This window comes from Pithys albifrons, chromosome 18 (genome assembly GCF_047495875.1).
Source record: "Pithys albifrons albifrons isolate INPA30051 chromosome 18, PitAlb_v1, whole genome shotgun sequence".
In the NCBI taxonomy this organism is placed as follows: domain Eukaryota; kingdom Metazoa; phylum Chordata; class Aves; order Passeriformes; family Thamnophilidae; genus Pithys; species Pithys albifrons.
This window is the reverse complement of record NC_092475.1, coordinates 4,065,182-4,087,727: the sequence shown is the minus strand read 5'-3', so window position 1 is coordinate 4,087,727 and position 22,546 is coordinate 4,065,182. Positions and strand designations below refer to the sequence as shown.

The 22,546-nt window shown below is 51.5% G+C and overlaps 1 protein-coding gene across 3 annotated transcripts; it reads right to left on the bottom strand.

Moving 5' to 3' along the window:
* Positions 1-1,405: 1,405 nt before the first annotated feature.
* RBBP8NL (RBBP8 N-terminal like) lies at positions 1,406-22,259 on the bottom strand. 3 transcript variants are annotated; one of them, XM_071572786.1, is made up of 15 exons: positions 22,143-22,259; positions 17,825-17,985; positions 14,916-15,058; positions 13,562-13,604; positions 13,003-13,098; positions 12,521-12,633; positions 11,407-11,479; positions 9,951-10,117; positions 9,380-9,462; positions 7,864-8,027; positions 6,036-6,834; positions 5,515-5,623; positions 3,564-3,625; positions 3,147-3,261; positions 1,406-2,017 (listed from the first exon to the last, which is right to left on the bottom strand). In XM_071572786.1, exons 3-15 carry the CDS (start codon positions 14,980-14,982, stop codon positions 1,899-1,901), a joined length of 2,010 nt encoding a protein of 669 aa, XP_071428887.1. In that variant the 5' UTR covers positions 14,983-15,058; positions 17,825-17,985; positions 22,143-22,259; the 3' UTR covers positions 1,406-1,898. The 3 variants fall into 3 exon arrangements, with proteins under 3 accessions (XP_071428887.1, XP_071428888.1, XP_071428889.1); XM_071572787.1 differs by lacking the exon at positions 22,143-22,259 and adding an exon at positions 21,932-21,986 and having other exon boundaries at positions 17,825-17,981; XM_071572788.1 differs by lacking the exons at positions 13,562-13,604; positions 17,825-17,985; positions 22,143-22,259 and having other exon boundaries at positions 14,916-14,968.
* Between the last annotated feature and the right edge of the window lie 287 nt (positions 22,260-22,546).

Genomic DNA, 22,546 nt, shown 5'->3' with positions numbered 1-22,546 from the left:
AGGGGAAGGCTTTTGAGCCGGCAAAAAATCAGTCCTGCCACTCTGGGGACTCCACCACTGCCCGGGACATCCTGATTCAGCGTTTGATAACCCTTCCGGTGAAGAAATTTTTCCTGATAGCCAATCTAAACCTCCCCTTGTGCAACTTGAGGGCATTTCCTGTTGCCCTGTCACTTGTTACCAGGAAGAAAAGACCAAACCCCACCTGGCTACAAGCTCCTTCCAGCTGGTCGTAGGGAGCGATAAGATCCCCCCTGAACCTCCTTTTTCTCCAGGATGAACACCTTTAGCTCCCTCGGCAGATCTGTGCTCCAAACCCTTCCTCAGCATTCAACGAGCTCTGCCAAACGGGACGGGAAGAAGGTGACAGCTGGCTCCATTATTTTTCATCCTGCGAAGTTTAGTTGCTCTGAAATACCCTGGCAGCAGCCGCACCGCGGGACAGCCCCGCTCCATCCCATCCCCGCTGCTGGAGTATGCGGAGTCCCCCGGTTCCCTTTCCGTGGCTCCAGAGCCTTCAGGGGCGGATCCTGCGATGCTCCCAGTGGGCTGCACCGCATCCCCCGCGCTCCGGGAGCGGCCCCGGCCCTGCCTGGCGGTGCCCACCAGGCGGCACTGCCCGCCCGCCGCTCCCAATTCCAATCCCGGTCCCGCTCCCGCACGGTTCCCGCATCGCGCCCGCTGCCGCTCCATGTCCCGCTTCCGCATCGTTCCCCCCCGGCTGGGTGCGGGACTGCCCTGTGCAGGGCTGGGCTCCCTCTCGCCCCTACTCCCCCTCTTAAAGTGCGATTTTGGAGTTGAAAAGGCGGGAAGACCCTGTGGGATAAGGATGCTGCTCTTGGCTGGCTGCATTTTGCCTTCGTTCCTGTGAATGGGCAGACAAACACACGTTTAAACAGAAATAACGGAGGGTAAAGGAAATGATGGGACACCAGTCAGAGCAGGTACTGGCTCCAGCATTCCTCCTGGGGTCTCCTTCTGGTTTGCCCCCCTGTTCTCCACCTGTGCTCCAGGAGCACCTCGGCCTGACTCCTGGCACGATGTTCCGGCTGTAGGGATGGTCACTGCAGCCCTTCACATCTCATCTCATCCCAACAGAAACAAAATTATTAAGAACAGTTTATCCATGTGAAAAACAGCACCCAGCAATCCTGCCAAGATCAATGTGAACTGCTGAGATGGAGCTCTGCTGTGAGCCACAGCTGGGTCTCACATGCTGACCTTTTCCAGGCATGCAGAACATCTGGGGGAGAGGGAGCACCCAAGCCCTCTCTTCCCATGTGCTTCTCCCTGTCATCTCCAGGGACACATGCCACGTGTCCACTCATATGCTGGCTCCTCACTTAACTAGAAAAGGAAACCATAGACTCTTCCCAGGTCAAACAAGATCCACATGTGTATGAAACTTGGGTAGGAATTTAATCGAAGCAGGTTTGTACATGGGGCCCTGCAGTGTTTGGCTTGGTCACCACCCTTTGATCAGCCACAGGGACATCCTACATGGGGAGTGGTGTCTGCGTAGTCTGTTCTCTGAGCACGAAATCCCAGGGAAGAACATGGTTCTGACCCAGGGTGAGGGGTACAAAGGGGTGTCTCCTCCTAGCACCAGGCTGAGGATTTGCTCCAGTGCAGGGCTGGGGTCACTGAGTGTGCTGCTCCTCCAGCACTGACCTGTCTGCTCCAGGTATCACCTGCATGGCTCTTCCTTGCCCAGCCTCTTCGGGGCACTGAGTGAGGAGTTTCAGAGTGCTCTACCCACTGATGGGTCCTTATGAATTCCCCACTGCCTGGCCCAGCATGACACAAGGATTCATTCTCCCAGTATGGGTGGGATGCTGAGGCCTCTGAGCACTGTCCTTTGATCTGCAGCGTCTGTGTCTCTTCACCCTGCCCTGCTGTTAACTCTCCTCAGAGGTATCGTTGTGGGAAGCAGAGCAATTCTCCAGTTCCTTTGTGATCCCTGCTGAGCATTGCTCCACTTTGATTTTCTTTCTTCCTCTCACTGACTTCTTAGATCCTGTGAACAGCAAGATGACAGCAGGAGTTAACCACAGAGCAATGGATTTTCACATAGGGAGTCAGCATGGCCTCATCCCAAAATAGGGACAGTACAGGAGGAAGCAAAGCTCAGCAAAGGAAAGATGAAGAGAAACACCTCACAAGTGAGATGTGTGGGTTATCCAGGGGATGATGTTGTGATCCTGGACACAGAAACAACATGTAAAGCAGAAATAGGCAGAGAACTGACCTGGTGCAGCAGCATAACTGAGAGGGTACCTGGACCAGCAAGATGTATTCCTTGTATTTTTGCTCCTTGCAGTGTGGTACATGGCCCACGCTACATGCTTAGAGACGTGTTATGCCTCTCCATCACCCCATTCCTGCCTCACACAGGACATCTCCAACCTGTCCCAGAGAGCTGGATGTTTCTACCTTGGGGTGCACAGGGCGTCTTCCCCACCATTACTCTGAGTGGCTGATTTTGTACTGCAAATTCTTTGTCACCCAGCTGTGGTGGTGCCCCCTGAGCAAGCAGACCCCTGCAAAGGCCAGGCTGTTAGACAAGCTCCCTCAGTGCTTCAGCAGCAGCCCTGTTCTACACTTCCCTGTCTTTATGGCTGGTACAGAGGGGGTGAGTAGCAGGGTTTGTCTGACAGAGCAGTTTTAAAGGCCTGACAGACACAGTGTCTTATCCTTATCAGGAGCAGTTTTCTGCTTATTCACCTGTAGGAAACACAGGTACAACACATTCCTCTATCAGCAGGGAAACCTCCACAGGCACAGAACTGGTAGAAAGCTTTCTCTAAATGTCAATAACTCACCCCTGGGAATTTGGCCTTCCCCAGTCACTGCCTCCCTGATCTGCTAAGCAAACACAAGCTCTGTTAGCTTAGGTGCTCAGGAGTGCTCTCCCGATCACCCTGCCCAGGCTGTCCTGGCTAACCATTAGCAGGGGTTCCTCCAGCTGGAGACAAGACTGTTGCCAAAACACAGCACAGCATGTCATGTGCTCAGCAGAAAAATATGAAGGAGAACCTTCCTCCCCTCTGCCCTTGGTGCTCCCAGGCATTTCTCACAGGAGTTTCTTGGGAAGCAGCAGAAATTGTAACCCTGAGCTGATGCCCGGAGGAACTCCTCCTCCCTACCTTTTGTCCAAGGATCCTGTCCTCTTTTTCTCTTCTTCTGCTGCACATGAGCTTTGTCTTTGGTGCAAAAGTATTTCCCATCAGCCTCGGCTTCATCTTCATATGGGGCACCCTCCTACATCAATGAGAACAGTCAGTCTACAAACTGCCCTGGCTTTCCCAGGGAGCTGATGGCATTGCCAGGGACTTTTGTGACCATTGCTATGGAGTGATGCCAAATGCTATTGTTCATAAACACTCTTGACTAGCTGGAAAGAGTGATATTTCTCTCCCTCAGCAACAAGTTGTGTAACAGGGTGGGAATGAGGTTTGGCACCTGGTACAGGAAGAGCCATCACCTTCCGGAGGCAGCTCAGGTAGGGACAAACTGTCCTATGTCTCTTGGACCCTGATGATGGCCAAGGAGAGCAAACAAACCTCGCTGTCCGTTGTGTCTGGCTCATCAGACTCCTGCTTCCCAGACTCAGCATCACTGTCATCTAAGGAAACACAAAAAGAAGATTTTTTTGGCTGCCATGAGGCTTGACAAGTTCATGAGCACATACAGAGCCACAGGTTCAGCAATAAACTGTGTTGCAAAGCAGCGACACTGAGAGCTACGTGGCTTGGAATGAATGTTTATGGATGATCCAACAGGACTCTGTTGGAAAACCAGCCCTCAGTAAAGCTGTATCCGTAGGACTTTGCTACAAGGTTGCAAGTGCTGACCCTACGGCTGTGGTTACATTCAGGTGGGAAGCCGAGGGGTATTTAAATCCCAGACTGCCCCCTCCCGTTTGAGCCCCGTGTGGGGAGAAGCGAGTTGGCAGGAAGAGGCCAGAAAGGACAATCCTCACATTTGTTGGTCAGTGGCTCTCGGCAGGAATCATGCCCAGGAGCAGAGGAAGGAAAGGCAGGGGAGATACTTCCCTGCTCAGAAAAAGCATTTTGCTGTTCACAGACCCCACAGCTACAGAACCCCAAACACAAACCTGCACACACCCAACCTCTGCACAATTTGGGGGCAAAACCTTGCTGGTTGTGGCATCACCGTCTGCACTCACAGCAGCACATCTGTGCTGGGCATGGATGGTAGAAAGGGCTGGGGACAGGGCTGTGCCCTTTTCTGAGGGGATTACAGAAGCTCAATACTTCTTGTTCATGACACTAGGTCTTGCTGGAGTGGGGCTCAGCACGGCAGCCTCCCTTGCTGTCCCTGCCCAGGTGGGAGAGCAGCCAATGCTGCTTCCAGGCACTTCTGAAGTTCTTGTAGCCTGATCCCATTCTCACCTTATCCTTCTGCAGGTTAAGGTTCACGAGAAAGTGCAGCAGTGTTTGTGTATTGTTTCCTGGGCTTTGTGTCAACCTTAAGGTGAGAACTGAAGAAAGTCCTGTATTCCCACACCCAGAATGTAATCAGCTGAAATTCTTCTGCCATGATGATATCTCCTTAGCATGTAAATCACAGAGGACTCCCTTTTTTATTTTTTTTTCCACGTGAAAAATCCTACTCCGGAGAGTTTCCCAAACCACTCTGACACGCCCAGACCAACTAATCCAGGTGAGCCCAACTTTCTGGTCAAGCCAGTAAGGCTGGTACTGAGCAGCTCTCAGCAGACGTGCTTCCTGCTCTGATCCCCATGGCTGCTGCCTCCCACCCACCCTGACAAACCCGGCACCCATGTCCCCTGGTGGTCAGGCAGGAAGAAAACCTTGAAAGGCCTCTTGTGGGGGAAGAAGCAGGGAAAGGGAGCAGAGCATCCTGATTTACCTGCTGCAGGTACCAGCATCCCTGGCTCCATTGGAGCAAGTGGACAGAAGGGATGGTTTTCCAGTGTTAGTCCTGCAAACCTCTTGCATTTTGTCCATCTCTGCTGGGGACCTCTGAGCTTCTGTTTCCCTGAGGGGGTGGGAAATGCTGGAGCAGCAACATTATCTTGTTGCTGCTCACTGTGGAGTGGGTTTTGCCAAGAGGTCAGAGCTACACTGGCCTGGAGAATTCCCATCCAGCATGGAGTGGAGGGTACTTTACAGGATGAGCAAGGACACCCCATGAGTGGCTCCTGGCTGTGCTGGACAGAGACATTGGGCTTTTCTCCAGAACAGCCAGGGTTACTTTCTCCCTACAGGTACTGAGCCTGAATTTTGGACAAATCTAGGGTTGAAAATTGAGCTCTCAAGAACAGAAATATGAAACATGAAGTTCCCCTGATGGTCCAAAAGTGCTGGGAGCCAGGAGCTCTTGGGTCCCTGGAAGGGTCGCTCTGGTCAGTGGGTTTGCAAGTACGTGCAGAGCCCAGCAGAGCGCTCTGGGCTGGGAGATGCCTTCACCAAAACGCACGTTTTGCTCTTGCCTTCTCAAATGTCACATTTGCCTGGGGCTTCTTACCTGCTTCTCCTTTCTGTGCACTCACATTCTGTCTCACCCCTGTCTTAGGAAGGACCTTTGAGTTGCTTGGCATGGAGTTGTTTGTCCGATGTGCCCGTGAGAGTGCAAGCTGTGGGATACAGAGATACAGGGGACAAAAATGCTGCTGTCGCCAGGCAGGAGGAAAGGACTGTCCCCAGCCCTTACATGATGCCTGTGACATCCATGGGTATGAGCATCATGGAAACATTCCTGTGCACTTCAGTGTGTTGCAGGGAGCCCAGCACACCTCCTGCACCAGCCTGCGGGAGGGGGCACAGGCACTGCCTGTCCTTGGGCCTGGATGGAAACCCCGTGGGTATTGGAGGGGAGATGAGGAATGAAAGCCCAGGCTGAGCAGCTGTGGCTCTGCCATGTGCCAGCTGGCTTCACGCATAGCAAAGCCATCCTCCTATGGTACATTAACACTGGTCACAGAGGTACCAGCAGCAGTGCTGGACACACTAGGGAGGGGAAAGGGGCCACAGCTGATGTGTAGTTACCATGGCTGCATCCTCTTCCTCCTCCTCTTCCTCCTTGGCAGCAGCAGGCAGTGGCCGGGTGGCGCTGGGCCAGTGGTAGGGGAAGCGCAGGTCGCCCCGCTGTTCCCTGTGTCTCCCGCCGGAGCCGCGGGCTGCCGGCTCAGCAGGGCTCTCCCCGGGGCTGCCGGACCCCCGCAGCCCCCGGCGGTTGTGCCAGTCTGTTTCCCTGCCACGGCCGGAGTCTGACAGATCCAGTGGCGTGTCTACATCATCATTCCTTCCCTCCTTCACCTTTACTCGGAGCTCGGGGAGGTCCCGGCTCAGCCAAAGCTCCTTCTCTTCCTTCCCATCCGCGGCGTCCTCCAGGAAGGATCTTTCCTCCTTGCATCCCGCCGCGATGCTCAGCCACGGGGAGAGGGGCCGCTCCTTCGGTGTGAGCTTTGTGTCTCCCTCTGCCCGCTGGCCTGGCTGGCACTGCTGCATGAGGAGGTGCTGCAGCCGCTCCCGGTGCTTGAGGAGGTGCAGCTTCTCCTCCAGGTGCTGATCCCTCACGTACACCATGGTGGCAGGGAGCTTCAGCAAGGCTGTGTGGTCTTCCCAGCCGTCGCGTGACCGTGCCCTGCCGTCGGCATCCTTGGTCCTGAGCAAATGGCTGGAGAAGCTGCTGCCGTCCCGGTCAGCCGAGGCACAGTGACTTGCCAGCTGGTGCAGGGAAAGGTGCTTGTGGAGGAGGCAGAGCTGCTCTCTCCGTGTGGTCAGTTTTAGGTTTTCATAGGATGGAGCAACCTTGGGGGAGTCCAGTTTGCTTGCAGTTAAATAACTAAAAAGAGCAGTGAAAAAGTGATCACATTAACCAGAGAGTTTTCCCACGGTTTCCCAGCCCTGCAGAGGATGTACATGGTCTCTCCTGCTCTTCCTGTGCCCTGTTGCAGCTCTTGTCCATGCTTGTCTTTGGGTGCTGTGCCAGGGAGGAGGGTCCTGCTGGCCAGGGGGTCTGACAGTGGGTCTCCTCACTGCACACACTGCAGGAAACCGTCCTCATCCCACCATGCAGCAGCAATCGCCTTTCTCTGGGCCATGGCAGCTCCAGGCAGGGGGTTGAGTGAGAGAGAGGATGCAGCAATCACTCACATCAGCACTTTTGTTGAGGAGTCAGTTTTGAAATCATGCCTTACAGCCAGCAACATTCTGCCCACCCCCTGTGGGCTTTCTTAGTGCCTTGGTGAGCCTGAAAACCCCCAGGACAGAATAACAGTCCACCCTGCCCTAATCTCAGTCAATGGGAGACTTTTACAGCCATGCTAAGGTTGGTACAGTGCATGAACCTGCCCTGCAAACTCAATCCCTGCTATTGCTGGTTATTTGGCTTCCATGAGTGCAAGGTTTTCCCAGGAATGCTCAGCAGAACTACTCCCACTCTGGAAAACTTGCTACAGGTGAACTCACTGGCTTGCTGAGCCCTCTGTGCTCCTGAAATACTTGGAGAGGATAAGCCTGGGAAGTGCTGAGCCCTGCAGGAAAGTGCATTAGAATAGATAAGGAGGAGCAAGGATTCCTCCTTGCTGTGGGACAAGTCTTTCTCCTGGCTGGGGTGGGGGCACCTGGTTCACTTTATGGGTCTGACTGAGAAGCTGGAATAATGAGAGGCTGATCTTGTTGGGCTGGATTCCAGTCATTTTTTTACTGGTGTAAATTGGGAGATAACCCCCTCCTCAAGGCTGTGGGAGAAGTTGGAGAGGAAGGTGGGTAGGCACAGTGAATACCAGCCATCCTATCACAGTCTGCCCAGAGGGACAGTGCTATGGGCTATGGATCAGACCCACACCACCACCCCGGAGCTGGTACTCACGCCTCAAGACTGGGGCTGTGCTCGTGCTCTGGAGGGAGAGGACTCTTCCTTGCTGGTGGGGACACTGCTGTCCCTGAAGGACTTTTTTCCAGGAGACAGGGCCTGGACCCGGGTCTCACTAGGGCAATGGTTCCATGCAGCTGGTTGGCAATCCTCTGGGATGCCTGTGGGAGAGGGGAGAAAGTCCAGATGAGCCATTCTGTTGTGTACCCCAGACTACAATGAGCCCAGCTAAGCCAGGACACATCTCTTCACCAGTGAGAACAAGACAGGCAGCTCCTGAGTGCTCTGTTTGATGATTGACCAGATTTTCACTCATTTTCCTGGGAAATTTCCTTCTCATTCTTTCTGGCGGGATCTATTGTGTCTTCACTCAAGTCAAGTCATGATTCAGTGACTTAACCAAGATAAGACTGAAAATTCTCTGGCCCTTACTCAGGCCTTTACTCATGTAAGCTCCTGGCACAGGCAGATTTGGTGGGTGTATTTCTAGTGGAGTACCTGGTTGTGAGGCCAGGACATCATCATCTCCATCAGCTGCCATGAAAGGCTCACGACATGTTTTGACTTGACTTTTGCCTGCCCACCTGGAGATGTCACCAGCCCTTCCTGTGATCCCTATTAATTATCCCCACAGCCTGCCTGCAGCCTTACCAAAACCCCTTTTCACCTGCTCTTTCAAGTTTTTTGTGGAGGTCAGGTAAGTGAAACCTGTGCCAAGACAGAAGCATCTATGTGGGTGTGTATGCGGGCTTGATTTCCCACAACCAGGATCAGGGCTCCAGATCCTGCAGTCTCATCTCCCGGTGCCCAATGCCACCATATCACTCAGCAACCCTCAGCTGACACACTCTCTATGTTTGTGTTTGCATCAGTGTGCAAAATGGCAACCACTGAATGCCAGGCTCTCTGAAAATACCAATATTCATTACCCTGCAGATGGAGGGACATCTGCATCTGCTCTTGGGCAGGGCTGCTGTGGTGTATTTGTTCTTGGTACCCACAACTCCCACAGTTTACATATTGTCCAGGCTTTTCCACTATGCTCCAGCTCCTTGCTCACCCAGGTAATGGAGAGCTGACTCTGGCTCAGAATAAGCCACACTGAAATGTGGCTCAGCACAATCTCCCCAGGTCCTTCACTCCTCAGAGGTTTCCCCAGCAAGACAACTGAGAGAGGAACCAGAGTGATGGGCAGAGGACTCAAGGATGCTGGATGTGTTGTCATGGAGGATAAACATAGAAGCAAACAAAGATGTGCATCCTCACAGTGGGAACAGGAGCCCGTGCCAAACTTACCAAGCTTTGCTTGCACCAAGAGGCAATTTCTGCAGGGAGGATGCATCTGGTATTTGGTAGGAGCCCTCCTTGGCACTGGCAAGATCTGGTTAATTGTTCCACCCTCTGAATGCCTCCTACTCTTTTCATATCCCTATCTGCCCATCTTGATCCAGTTCAGATGACCACAGTGGTGGGGAGAAGACCTGAGGACATCAGACCACCTCTGACAACTCACCATTTCTGCAAGGCTGACTTCTTGGAGTACTGTGCCTGGGGAAGTCCTGCTGCTTGGAGAGCTTCTCTGTGCTGAAGGCTTTTCTGCAAAAAAGACACAACCAGTGCCCCAGAACTGCTGCAGTGTTGCCCTGAAACATGTTGGAGTGTTACAACCTCACAGGGATGCCACTGGCTGGTACCAACCACTTCTTACTAAAGACTTTGAGTCAAAACTTCCTTTTGTCTCAAGCCAGCGCCTGATTGAGTTTGCCCTCCACTGCATGTGTGGGTGGCAGCAAGGCAAAAACATGGTCTCTGCATGAGACAGATGGTGAATCCACACTTGCACATCACTTGTCTTACAGTGAGAGCACCCAAACACCCTTTTGTTCTAATGCAGAGCAGTGCATTTCTCCTTTGATATGCATTTCTCCCTCAGCAGCTCTTCTGCCTATGCCAGTGTCCATCTGAGCTGCCAACAGCTTGGTCTTTGCTCTCCAGACCCTTTTCCAGAGCAGTTTTGTGCCTTGACTCAGTCACTCTTCCCATTCCCAGGTCCCCCAAGGGTGGCAGGAGTCAGCAACACTCACCTTCTCCCAGCTCAAGGTCTGCCACATCATGGTGGGCTTCTTCTGCTTCCCTGTGAGCTGCTTTCTCGGTGCCAGCATTCCTGCTCACCGGGGACAGTAAAGCCAATGGGGAGTTTGGTGTGGAGCTGCTTTCTCTGGAGGTGACTCCTGCATTCTTTGGCCTGTCCCTGTTGAGAGGAAATGTATATAAATGAATGAGAAGGGGCAGGAGAAGGAAGATTTTGGAGCCAGGATACTGGGAGCTCTGCACCTGATATAAAAATATACATATTTATGTATGTGTGTATGTGGATATACCAGATCCTCAGACTCACCTCTTTCAACTGCAGCTTATCACTAGCTCAACTGCAGTCTGGAGCATAGGACAAAGCCAGCACAACAGCTCAAGGTCTGATTGCCCCACTTGGCTGTGGGTAACATTGCAGAAAACCACGACATTGGGTAAGCCAGTACCCAGCTGTGACTATTGCAAAAGCCCTGTGGGAACCTGTATGTGTCTGGCTGGACTTTCAGCCTGATGCATGGGTGGATTCAGCATGGGGATGTGGTGGCTGTCCTCCATGGAGGGACTGATGCTCCTGGTGACTACAAGAGAGTGACTAAATTTTGGAGACACACACACATGTCATGGACAAAGTCCTGGCTGAACTGTGATGCTGAGACATGGATGTTTCATTGGAAACCTTCCTATGCAGCATCCCAGGGGAGAGCAGAGCAAAGCAAAGCAGGAACACAGAGCACATATCAAGCCCAGTCCAAGCTACAGCTCTGGAATTAGTCAGGTCTTGGGGAGCACTGGGGAGTAAAAGCCAGAGTTTCTCTTTAAGCAGATGGTGCTTCTGTGCTCCAAAGAAAACACATTTCTAAGCTAATCTCTCGGTGCTAATTCTCTGGACTTTAAACCCTTGAGGAATGAGCTGATTTGTATATATTAGCCAGCCTGTCAGGTTACTTGACTTTCAGCACAGTGCTCTGCTTGGGTATGAACCTGTTGTACAGATCCTTCTCCCTTTTTAACCACATCACAGTTCCTTGTGTGTCACTCTTTTTCCCCCAAAATACAATCTGCTTCCTGCAGACCCTCTCTGGCTGCTGCAGGAGGGGAGCTGGTGCCATGGAAAAGCCATGGAAGCCCAGGCTGAGGTCCATGGCCAAGCTGAGCAGTACTTTGCTTCCCCTATGCAGAACTCCATGAGGAGGAGAGGAGTGGAATACCCTTGTTCCCCACAAATTAAATCCTTGGATGCAGATGAACGGCGGAGTGAGCAATGGTCAACAAAGGTTTTGATACTATTAGGGATGTTTCAATGTTTAATATATGCAGGAATCCACAGGATTTAGATGCTAAAATACCTCTGAGGATGCTGCAGTCTGCACTCAGCCCTGCTCAGCTCTGGGGGTGTCCATGTCCTTACCAATACCCCCTATAACAAATGAAACTCAGGAAGGCACTTACTCCAGGCTCCGGAGCTTCTTCAGTTCTTCCTTGAGAGTTTTGTTTTCTTCCCTCAGGCGGTTTGTCTCATTAGCTGCAGGGACAAAGGTTGTTTGGTGGATTCAGGTGCTGCAAGGAGGCAGCTGATGCTCCTCACAGCTTGCTGGGGTGCCCAGGGGAGGAGGAGGGAATGGCAGCAGGGTTTTTTTTGGCCAGATTTCTTTCCTTCTCTGAAAACATGCAGGGGTTAAGGGATAAAAGGGAGCAACTTTCTGACTCAGGTTTCATCAGGATTGAGTCTGCTTCCAGCTCATCCAGCTCAAGGGGAGAGCACGACCCAGATGAGGCAGTGGCTTGAACACAGCCAGCATCCTGCCCTTGAACACTGCGGCAGCCTCTGATGAGCAGGTGCTGGGTTAGGAGGAGGACTGAGGGTCTTGGGTAGGACCAGGCAAAGGGCAGAGGTAGCTGAGAGCTCCCAGCAGGTGGGTGCTGCAGTGAGGAGGCAGAGGACAAGCATGGGCAGGCTCTGGGCAGGGTGGGTGACTGGCTCAGCTTGCTCCTGCTCAAAAGCAGCACTCAGGGAGCAGTGGCATAGCAGGGAAGGTAAACCAAGGGCCGTTGGCACCTCTCCATCCCTCCTAAATGCCCTATCTCCTTTGCCCCCATGACCCTCCCTGGGCCAACCTGATCCCCAGGGAGAAACACCCCACTCCTGAGCAGTGCTGGGAGCTCTGCCAAAGGTTCAGGGGAAGATCCATCACATGTGTTGCTTGATTTCCATTTACTCATGCTGAACTGCTGCTGTGACTTTCCTGTCTTTGCTGGAGTGTTGCTTCTGCTGTGCCAAATGCATCTTTTCTCCAGGTAGCAGAAATGGCCTGACATCTCTCACTTTTCTGAAGGTGCACAGGGCTGCATCTCCCAGCTCTACTGCTTTGTGTGAGGGGTTACTTCTGCTTAAGGGGATGTGGGCTGCCATCCACAGTCCTGCTCCCTCCTTTCTCTCCATCCCCAAGCCCCTCCTGAGTGCCTGCTCACCATGAGGGCTCCTGTGTAAGTATCTGGGGGAGGCATTAACTGAGTAAAGGCTCAGCTGGCCAAAGCCAAGCTTACAGCAGGCAGTGGTACCTACAAAGGATGAAGATGTGCTGCAGGCTTTGGAAGTGAGAGGTCTCGTACTCATTCTGCTTCTTTTTGGCCAGCTCCTGGGTGACCATGCATCTGTCACAGAGACCTGCTCGCAGCCTGGAGGAAGGAAAACCCACAGCCAGCAGCTTGTTACCACACAGTTCCCATGAAGGAAATAAGCTCCTGCTCTCCCCACAGAGAAGTGTGAACACCCAGCCCAGCGTTCAGAATTGATGAGAGGGGTTATGACCCCTGCAGCCCAGCAATGGCCCTTCCAACCCCCCAGATTTAGTCCCACCACCATCAGCTTAGGAAAGCTCCTCTGCATGTGCTCAGACTCCTCCAGCTCTCCCATCAGATGAGTATGAGCAATACAGAGGTTCATGTACTACATCCCCCTTGTGGGAGCCAGCAAACCCCAAGCTGTACTCCTAGGAGAGCGCAGTTGCTCCCACCAAGCAGCACCCTATTGAAGACAAATCTTACCTGTTTTCTAACACCTTTACATTTTCTTTAAGGACCTTTTGTTGTTCCCTTAATTGGTGATTTTTGGCAAAGAGCTCTTCAATTCTCTGAGCATCACTGATTGAAGAAATAGAATATGCAAAAAAAGGGGGCTATTAGATTTCTCCACAAAATCTGTGCCTTCACCAATAGTACCCTTTTTCTTGTCTGGTAGGAGGGGAAACAAATGTGCTAGAGCCTAGATGCTGCCCTGTGACACCTCCCTTGGAGTTTGCAGCTTGCTTTCTCACAGTTTATTACTTCTCAAGAGAGTAATCACAGGCTGGCATGAGTGTCATTTGCCAGTGGGAAGGCAAACTGGAGGTAGGTTGGAATCACACCAAGCCCTGCCTGTGCTGGGGATTTGTGTGGCAAAAGGCAACAAAAGGTTTGAATTTGCCAGAGCCAGAAAGGCAAGCAGTGCTCTCTAAACCCATCAGTCTTGGAGGAGAACTCAGGAGGTCTGAAAACCAAGTGGTGTAACCCCCCTTCCTCCCCCGTCCCACTGCAGCGTGGGTGGAGTGGACTCGGCATTGCTCACTGGCACTTCTCAGTCGTCAGCTCTGTCAGCTTGCTGTGCAGACCTGGAATAATGAACAGAGGCAGAGAGGTGGGTGTTTATTGCCAATTCCTTGGCACTCAGAAACAAACTGCAGTGCTGGAATTTCAGGAAGGTGTGTGGCTTTGCAGAAATCTCATCGATTTACAAACAGCATTTCCGAGAAGGAGTAACACATTGAATGTGTGAAGCACCACTGCATTTTAATACAGCTGGAAAAGTTGTACAGAATGTGACCACATTTTTTATTCTGAGTATTTAATGCATCTGCATTTACCTCCCACCCCTCAGAAGCCTGGTTTAGTTTTGTTTCTACATATTTCTTGCTACAGCACACGTTTCCCAGGTGGGCAGTATTTTATAGCTGTCAAGGTTGGAAAGCATTTTGGAGAATATTTACAGCTGTACAAGAAAGGCTTTAGTTGATGGATCTGCAGAGGTTACATCCTGTCAAATACATTTTATGCAAAGTAGATGTAAACATGTGGTTTAAATTGCTCAACAGTTTCCTCTAACTCTCACATGGCTTGAAATTACACAAGTGAAGAATGAATTCATAAGCCAGAATCCTCCAAAAGTGCTGATGTTTTGTTCATAATATTGATACTGGGAATTATTCTAATAGGAAAACAATTGTATTTGGCATTTAGTTGCTTAACCTAATGGGTTTTATTTTAATAATGTATGACTTGAGGAATAATTTATTCCCTAGAGGAATAAACTATCCAACCTGACTCTAATGTTTTCTTTAACAGAGCTTCATCTCCTGCTGCCTCTGTCTTATAGATTATTGCATCTTTCTGCTTTCCCTTTGATCCTTCAGTATCCAAATATACTCCAATCCTCCTTGCTTGCAGCAGATGCCCAGCAGGTGTGTGTGTCACCTCTGCAAACCTCCCAATTCACCTCGAGCACAGACCACAGCAGCAGGAGCAGGAAAGGAGCCAAATCCCCTGTGGCTAACGCTTGGAGCAGGTGGGATTCCTGCACAGACTGAGCACCTCCATGGCTTGCTCTCCAGGAGCATTGGGTACAGGAATGCCCTCTCTCTTCTGCTCCTCCTTCTCATCCAAAAAGTTACTGATTTTCTCAGTAAACCTTGTTCTCCACGAGTGAGAGGTACCAAGGTCCCATTGGAGGGTGTGGTCCCCTGAGGGCCAGGCTGTGACCCCACATCCCATTCCATCCTCATTGGTGATGCTTGCTCAGCACTAATTCCCAAAGCTCCACACCTGCTCCTCCTCCCTTCAGTTATTTGAAACCAAATGGATCATGATGGCATTACAAAGAAATGGACCTTAGCCAGTTTTTGATAAGACATCTCATGTCTCCTTACCTTGGACCTCTTTCTCATGGATTTCCTTGAGCTTGTTCAGGAACTCTGCAAAACTCTCTGTGGTCATGGTCAGGGCTGAGCCACACACTGGGCTGTGTCCTGTACAACGATTTTCTTTTGTTTCAAATTATTCAGGTTTCAGCCTAAAATAGAAAAAGTCCAATAGAAGAGATGTGTCTTGTGCATGTGGTGTTCTGGGAAGTGTTAGAAACATGAAAAAGCCCAAAGCTAGGAAGGGAAATCATTTGCTAAATCATGGGATGCATTTTTATCCACCCTGCCTGAGCTCTGAGCACAGCAAAGAGCATATTTTGGAAACTGGGGAGAACTGAAAACGTAGCTGGAAAATCAGGCCTTTACCTGTTGAACTGCCAAAATTGCATTTCTCTGAGATGAAGTGGGGCAGGGCATCTTCTCGAGGATAAAGAGGGGACTTCAGATTTTGTGGTAGGACCACATAGGGACTGATGGTGGGAAAATTCACAGCAGCTTTGGTGCTTAAGCCTGATGGACCCAGCAGGAGATGGGTCCCTGCATCCCTCCTTGCTCTGGCACCACACACTGCTTCTCCAGAGGCAACATATACCGTTCAGCCACCCCACTGTCATTTCTGCAGCCTCTTGGAACCCTTCAGAGACACCAAACTAGAATTTTTCACCCCATTTTACAGAGCAACCAGGAGAGGTGGTGTGCTGAGCCAAGCCTAGCAGGAAGCCAGTGTGGCCACAACACCCATAGGGTCCTCCAGAACCACCAAAACCACACAGGGAGAACATGGACTTCCACAACAAGGCACTCAGCATTGCTACCTGGGAACATCTTCCCTGAAAGTCATGCCGGGTTAGTGAGTCACGGCCAGTAATCCCGATCCCAACAAAGCACCTGGACACTGAGCCTTCAACCATGAAGAGATGACCATGGAGAAAGCCTCCCCTCTGTTGCTGGAAAGTGAAGAGTGGGCTGGGACCTGGGTTTTGCAGCCCCACGGGGAGATTTCCCCTGAGTTCCAGCACTCTCCCAGCCCAGTTTGCTGCCGGCAGCCCGCCCGTGCCTTTATCTGCATGCAGAGCAGAGGTGTGCCAGATTGCCTGCATATGCAAGATGTGGGCATGCAGAACTGCAAGAAGAAAGTTTCCCCTAAAGCATCTGATTTTCAAAAGAAATGAGGCACGCGCCAGCAAGCGCAAGGAGGGAGCTCAGCTCGTGTGCTCTCGGCACGCTCAGATCAGCAGAACAGCTGCCTAAACATGAACCATCCCAGAGTCACTTTGTTTGGCATTTGAGCAAATCTGGTACAAATAGAACAGAGATATCACCCTCTTAGAAAAAAATAAAAATATTCATTGCTCCTACTTCCCTGGGCATATCTTACCCTTCACAGGGCTGAGTGATCTATCCCAGCAAATAAAAGGTACCCAAGGCATGGTGTAGCTTGTCACAGCTCATGCAGCTCAACATGGGCCACTGTGAAAAAGGGATTGGGAACTGATCTCTGCTACTCAGCTCCAGGAGCCACAGCTAAGTAACTAGTTAGAAGAAGTAACACCTGGCTCTACTGCAAAATAGAAAAAGCCCAAACCCCTGATACTCATGGAAGGTACTTCCTTGGATCACTGGGTCCTAAATTTGGCTCTGCCCTGGGCACAGAACCTCTTCAGGGCAGAAGGGAGGTTGTGAGACCCACCACTGCTGTCATAGGACTGACACTCCAAGTGCTGGTTGGGAAGGCTCCAAAGTGCTAAGGCATTAAATCCCACTGCATTCCCCAGTGCTGTAATCTGGGAAGGGATCACAACTCGGAGCAGAGCCAGAGGTGGCTGCATGAGCTCCCTATTATGCTTGCTGGGCTGGATCAGCCCCTGCCCACCTCAGTGTTGACCATTCCCCAAGGCTGGTGTCTCCAAGGGCCGAACCCAGCATTTCAGGACACAGGGCTCCAGCTGGGACATCCTGGGAAGGTGACACCCTGGCTGGGACTGGTGCCAGCCTGTGGTTCAGGGAGGTGGGGCTGGGCTGGGATGTGGCAGGAGGTGGAGGGCGCGGGGGCAGCCCAGTGCTCTGTGCCAGATCCGGATCCCTGCAGCTGTGACTCAGCGCTGTGGGCAGAGCCTGGCAGATCAGGATTTGAGGCTGGGCTGTGGGCAGCAGCTTTGCCTGCCATGCACGGCTGCAGTGCCACCAGTGCTGGGGTTCACTTCTGATTTTCTTTTCCTCAGAGCCCTTAGGTGAGCAGGGACTTGTGACCTGATGTGGATTCAATCAGCAGGGAAACGCTATTGCTGTTTCTGGTGCTTTTGAGATGCCAACACCCATCCCTGCCTGCAGACAGGACAGCCACTCTGCAGCCAACCTGCAGGGGACTTTGGGTCTCTGGTCTGTGCACAGACACAGATCCTGCATGAATGTTGGTCCACAGGTATCTGTACATAGTATTTTGCTTCAGCAAAGCAACCCCACAGACAGCTCGGGCTCTCTGACAGCTTCAGCTTTGCTCCCTCCTCACTCCGTGTGGACTGGCCAAGGTGCGAAGCCACAGCCCCCCACTCTTCTGTACTGCTCCAGAGTATTTATTGAAGGAGATTTATTGATGAAGCCCAGACCACAGAGTTCCTCAGTGTGGAGCTTGGACCCTGAGACAGGGATTTCATTTACAGCCCTGAGCCCTTTCCAGAGCTGTCACTGTGATATACACCCAGTGGTGCCGGATGTGGCCCTGCAAAGGGGCCAAGAGCAGCCCTTTGGTGTTCTGGCAGGGCCAGGCATATTTCAAAGTGACAGGTGCCCTCTGCAAACAGAGTCCCAGTGTCAGGGACCAAAGGAAAACTCCTCATCCAGCCCCTAAATCTGGAGGACTTGGAAAACACAAGACCCGGGGTGGGGCAGTTGTGGACTGCCATAGCTTTGCTCACCTGCTCTCCTCAGCTCTCAGTGCTCAGCTCAGGGCAGGATAAAGGGTCCAGGCTGGTGTACAGGGTCTCCTGGGATGTCAGCTCTCATGCACGAGTCTGGAGCAGCTCCAGGCATTACCTGGGTACTGATGACATTGCTCTTTGGAGTGGGACACCTCTGGCTGGGGAAAGGAAAAGCAGCAGAGAGGTTATTTTCTATTCTCTCTAAGGGGGCTTGAGAAGTGATGGACTTGGACAGCCATCTCTGGCAGCACAATCGTCCCCCATTCCCTGGTCCCCAGGATGTTCCTGGCCCCTCAGTACCACCCAGCACTGCCTGCCATGCTCATAGTGAGCTGCGGCACATCCGCACCCTCAACACGGTCTCCTTTCAGAGGGATAAAACATCTCATTAGTTAAATGAGCTGAAGCCTTAAAAAAAAAAAAAGGCAGGAGTGTGACATTCTAACACTTTGGGATCAGTGCAGCTTAATGGATTTACCACCAGATATTTCCCCATCAGCAGTGCTGAAGTTGTTCATCTCCAGGCTAGATTGAGGTGAAACACCTTTCATTGGGTGATTGTTCATTGGGCGGTTGCCAGGCAGAGATGATTTGACCAGGCAAACTTTCTTTCCTTGGCTACCCTACTATGTTTCTGGTTTAATTTTAGAACTACAAAACAAATTTATACTCAGAAAAGTTGCCTGATCACTCATGGAAAATCTGCAGTGCCAGGAGAATTTCACAGGCCAGCATGGACCTAATGCTCTTTGTTGATGTACTGTGAGCTTGACAGTTTGAAGAGGACATTTTTATGTGTGTTGAGGGTTTCTTTTCCTTGCTAGGTATTTATTTATTCACAAGACTTAACATGGCACAGGCTGTCCTCAAATGGAGCCCAGTGCCTGCTCTCCACTGCCCTGGGTTTGCTGTGGGTGCTGTATTGGGGTTGGCAGATTGCAAAATTACCCCCCAACAGGTGAGACAAGAGGAGCAGCCTTGGCTCTTGCTTCTCCAGAGAGGAGGATTCAGTGCCTTCCTCCACCTCGCACAACCTGAAAATCCTCCCCAAAGCAGGGCAGCTGCTCAGTGCTGCTCTGCCAGCCCAGGGGCCGGTTTGCAGCAAGCTCTTCCTGCAGACGCCCAGCCCCAGGGTCGCCTCTGCTGGGGGTCCCACCAGGGTGGTGTGGGGCTACAACTGGGCTATGATCTGCCTCAATGGCCCCTTGGGTTTGCTGGGGACTGGTCCTGGTCACAGCCCCCTGAACAAGTTAAATGGGACCAGCAGCACCAGGGGGATGCTGCCCCTGCTCACATGTGCACAGACGTGACCCACTGCAGGGGAAGGAAAATAGGAGCACATCCTCCAAGATAAAGCTCCAGTCTCAAGTTCCAGCCTGCACACTGATTTACTTCTTTCCCATAAAGTCTCTGTTGCCATAATACAGGGCAGTACCAATGATCACAAACCCAGCAGCTCAATTTCTCTCACACCATCACAGCCCTATGGAGGCAGCTCCTGCTTTTCTAACTGTGTGGCAACCACCAAAGCAATGGGGGTTTTCTTTTGTTGCCTCATTTCTTCTCGAGAGCCCCTATTCCACTTGGGAGCCTCTGTTTCCCCTGAGAACTGAGACATCCCTCCTCCCAGTACAGTCTTTGCTGCCCCAATTGGGCTTGCAGGATCACTGAAGCAGGAGTTGCTGGTCCTCTGCAGTACCTGAATATACTCAGGAAATGGGTTTGGGCTTTTACATAGTGAAGTGAGCAGTTTGCAGAGCTCTTCTTGCACTGTACCCATTGGGGAGGGATGCTTTGTCTTTCCACTCCCCACCTCCTGCTGCTTTCCTGGGGCTGAACACTAAATATTTGTTCTTTTCCTCACTTGAGGAGGAATGACATTTGGACCCACAGACATGCCATGATGCTCCACAGAGCATGGTGGGCTTTGGACAGAACTGTAGACAAGTTTGGCTGCCTGCATGAGGATTCAGAAGATGATTAAAAGTAGCCACTTATCTGCCTGTGCATCTCAGGGTAACCACAGCTTCTATAAACATTATTTAATTAACACCTCAAAATGCTCTGGGAAGTGGGTAACGAAGCATTATCACACTTTTTGGGTATTTTAATTGAGAAGTGGTGAGGCTCAGGGAATAGCTCAAGGCCCCATTGGGAGCAGAGGCACATGGTCACTGCCTCCACCAGCCCAGCCAACACACTCCCACTGCCTTCCCTGGCCCCAGAGCCCCTGACTGTGGAAAGTGGGAAGTAAATACTCTGGGAATCTCTGATACAGGGTGGTATCACCCCGTGGTTTGATTGTCATCCAGTTACACCGCACATGGCACCTGGAGAGCATCTTGGTCTCACTGTTTTCTCCTCCACAGCAGAAGACCCCCACAGCAGCATGCCTCAGAGCCCTTACTGTTCCTGGCATGGGGAATTCATCATTCCTGGTCCTGTGTGGGAAAGCAGGCCCTGAATGGGGTAAGGAGCTCAAATTTCCACCACAATAATGCTTCCATAAACTGGCAACCTCTGCTCCTGCTGTGCCAGGGGGTGCATGGGCATGCTAATGGCCATGTAAATGGAATAAACATATTTCTTTCCCCTGGATATGGTGTAGGTGAGGAAGTCTGACTGAATCAACTTTTCTCTTCAGTAGTGTTTGACAAAGGGGTAATGTGCTAAAAAGAGCCAGTTCTGCAAGATCATCCCTGCTGAAGCACCAAGGATGGGTCCCCTCTTACCAACTCAGGCCCACATTGTGTCAGCCAACAGATGGGACAGCCACAGTTTGGCATTTTTATGGACTAAGGCATCTCTGTTTGTCCCAAGTGTCTGGTGACACATTGGTGTTGGGGACACTTTGCTGCCCAGGCTGGGTTTTGAATCAATACCGTGCATCAATGACCTGTATCATCCACTGAAGCCACATGAGGATCTGTGGTCATCTCCCCTATAAGAGCTCTCAGGACATTCCCCATTGTAGGACTGTCCCAGAGGAAGGAACAAGGAACAGGTAATAGGGACAGTTCAACCCACATCAACAAACCCCTGTGCAGGGAAGCAGCATGTGTGGACACAGCTTCTCCCCTGCAGCAATGCCACCATCACTTCCTTCCTCCAGGACTGAAAGTAGGGAAGAGGGACAACAGCCCTCAGTAGCATTACACCTTGTGCCTGGGGCTGCTGGGAGCCCCAGTGAGCTCCAGCCTTGCTGAATATTTGCACTGCCTGAAGGAACGTATCAGAACAACACAGCAGGGCACTGACAAGATGTCCCATGAGGAACACAACAGGGATGGAGGCGGGGGACAGAGGGCCACCTTACTCAGCTAACAGGGGTCACCACAACCCAGCTCCAAGTTGCCACAGAGGAAAAAAGGAGCAAATTTGTTCTTAGCCTTGGCAACAGAGATGTGGTCAATTCAGAGTGTGAAATGGATTGGGAAGAGAGACCCACAACCCCATCAGAAGTCATTTACTGCTGAGCATGTACATGGCTTGGTGCAGTCCAGTGCTGACTGAGAAGCTGCATGGAAGGTGGATCAGGTGTGAAAGGGGGTGATGGCCCCCCAGTGCCCAGCCTAGGTGAGTGGTGCTGCCTGCCAGGATAGGCACCTCTGCCAGCCCACATGCCCCCACAGGGCTTCAGCTCCACCTCTGCTCACAACACAGGTGTCACATAGCCTAGATATTTGCTCAGAGAAGGCTTTGGTGGTCCCTGCTCACTAAGCACAAACACAACCAGATTCCGCAGTACTCAAATAAACCCTGACACCCACAAATTGCTCTGACTTTCTGTGGCTATTTCCCTCCACCTGAGCCAGAGCTGGGTGCCATTTCTCTGCATTTTGGATTGCAGGGATATCTCATTACCTTTCATGCTCAAGTGGAAAATGCCAAAGGAAAAGATTTTGTTAAGAGGAGTGGAGAGCCCCAGGGTCCCAGCTGGGCAGCAGCCACACAGCCCAGGTGGGCTCAGCTCTGTTCCCCACCAACTCTGCACCCTTGCAGAGGCAGAGCCACCACTTTGCCACAAACCATCAACTCCCCAGCTGCTAGAGAAATCCAAATTTCCTCCTCAAACTCCTAGAGGACACAGAAAAGCAAGCAAACCTGTGACATGACAGCCTCTGCCCATCAGATGGGAACTGGACCGGGCTCCATCTGCCAGCACCAAGTTACAGCTCTCCCGGCGTTCTGCTGAGCTAATTTTGGGCAATTCTCTGTGTGTGGCTGACGCCAGCTCCCTGCTCCCTTCCCAGCTACGTAACACTGCCCAGGATGCCAGTAGGCAGATAAAAATCAGTGGAAGCACAATACTCACATTGGGGGTCTGTGTCTGTCTTTTCCTCGACTCCTCGAGCTCAGTTAGGTCGTGATCAGGAGATGATCACCTGGAACACAGGAGACAGGAGTGAGCAGTGTGGGTGAACTTGCACAGACAATAAGCCATAATTTTTCTTTGCAGTCTGACTGGCTCTACTGGTTTGCGTTTCTTTGCCCCAGCAGCAGAAAGGAGGCTCAGCTTAACTAAAGTTGACCAACAGGTTCTGCTATAATACAAAAAGCAGCAAGACCAGTATGGTGAGAAAACAGATAGAGATTTGATTGTTTTCCCATAATTACAGCTCAACCTGTGCTGTTGGTTGAAGTCAATCACATTAGCAAACAGACCCTTTTAAATAATTCATCCACCATTAAGATGGGATTTTTTTCAAACTTGGCATT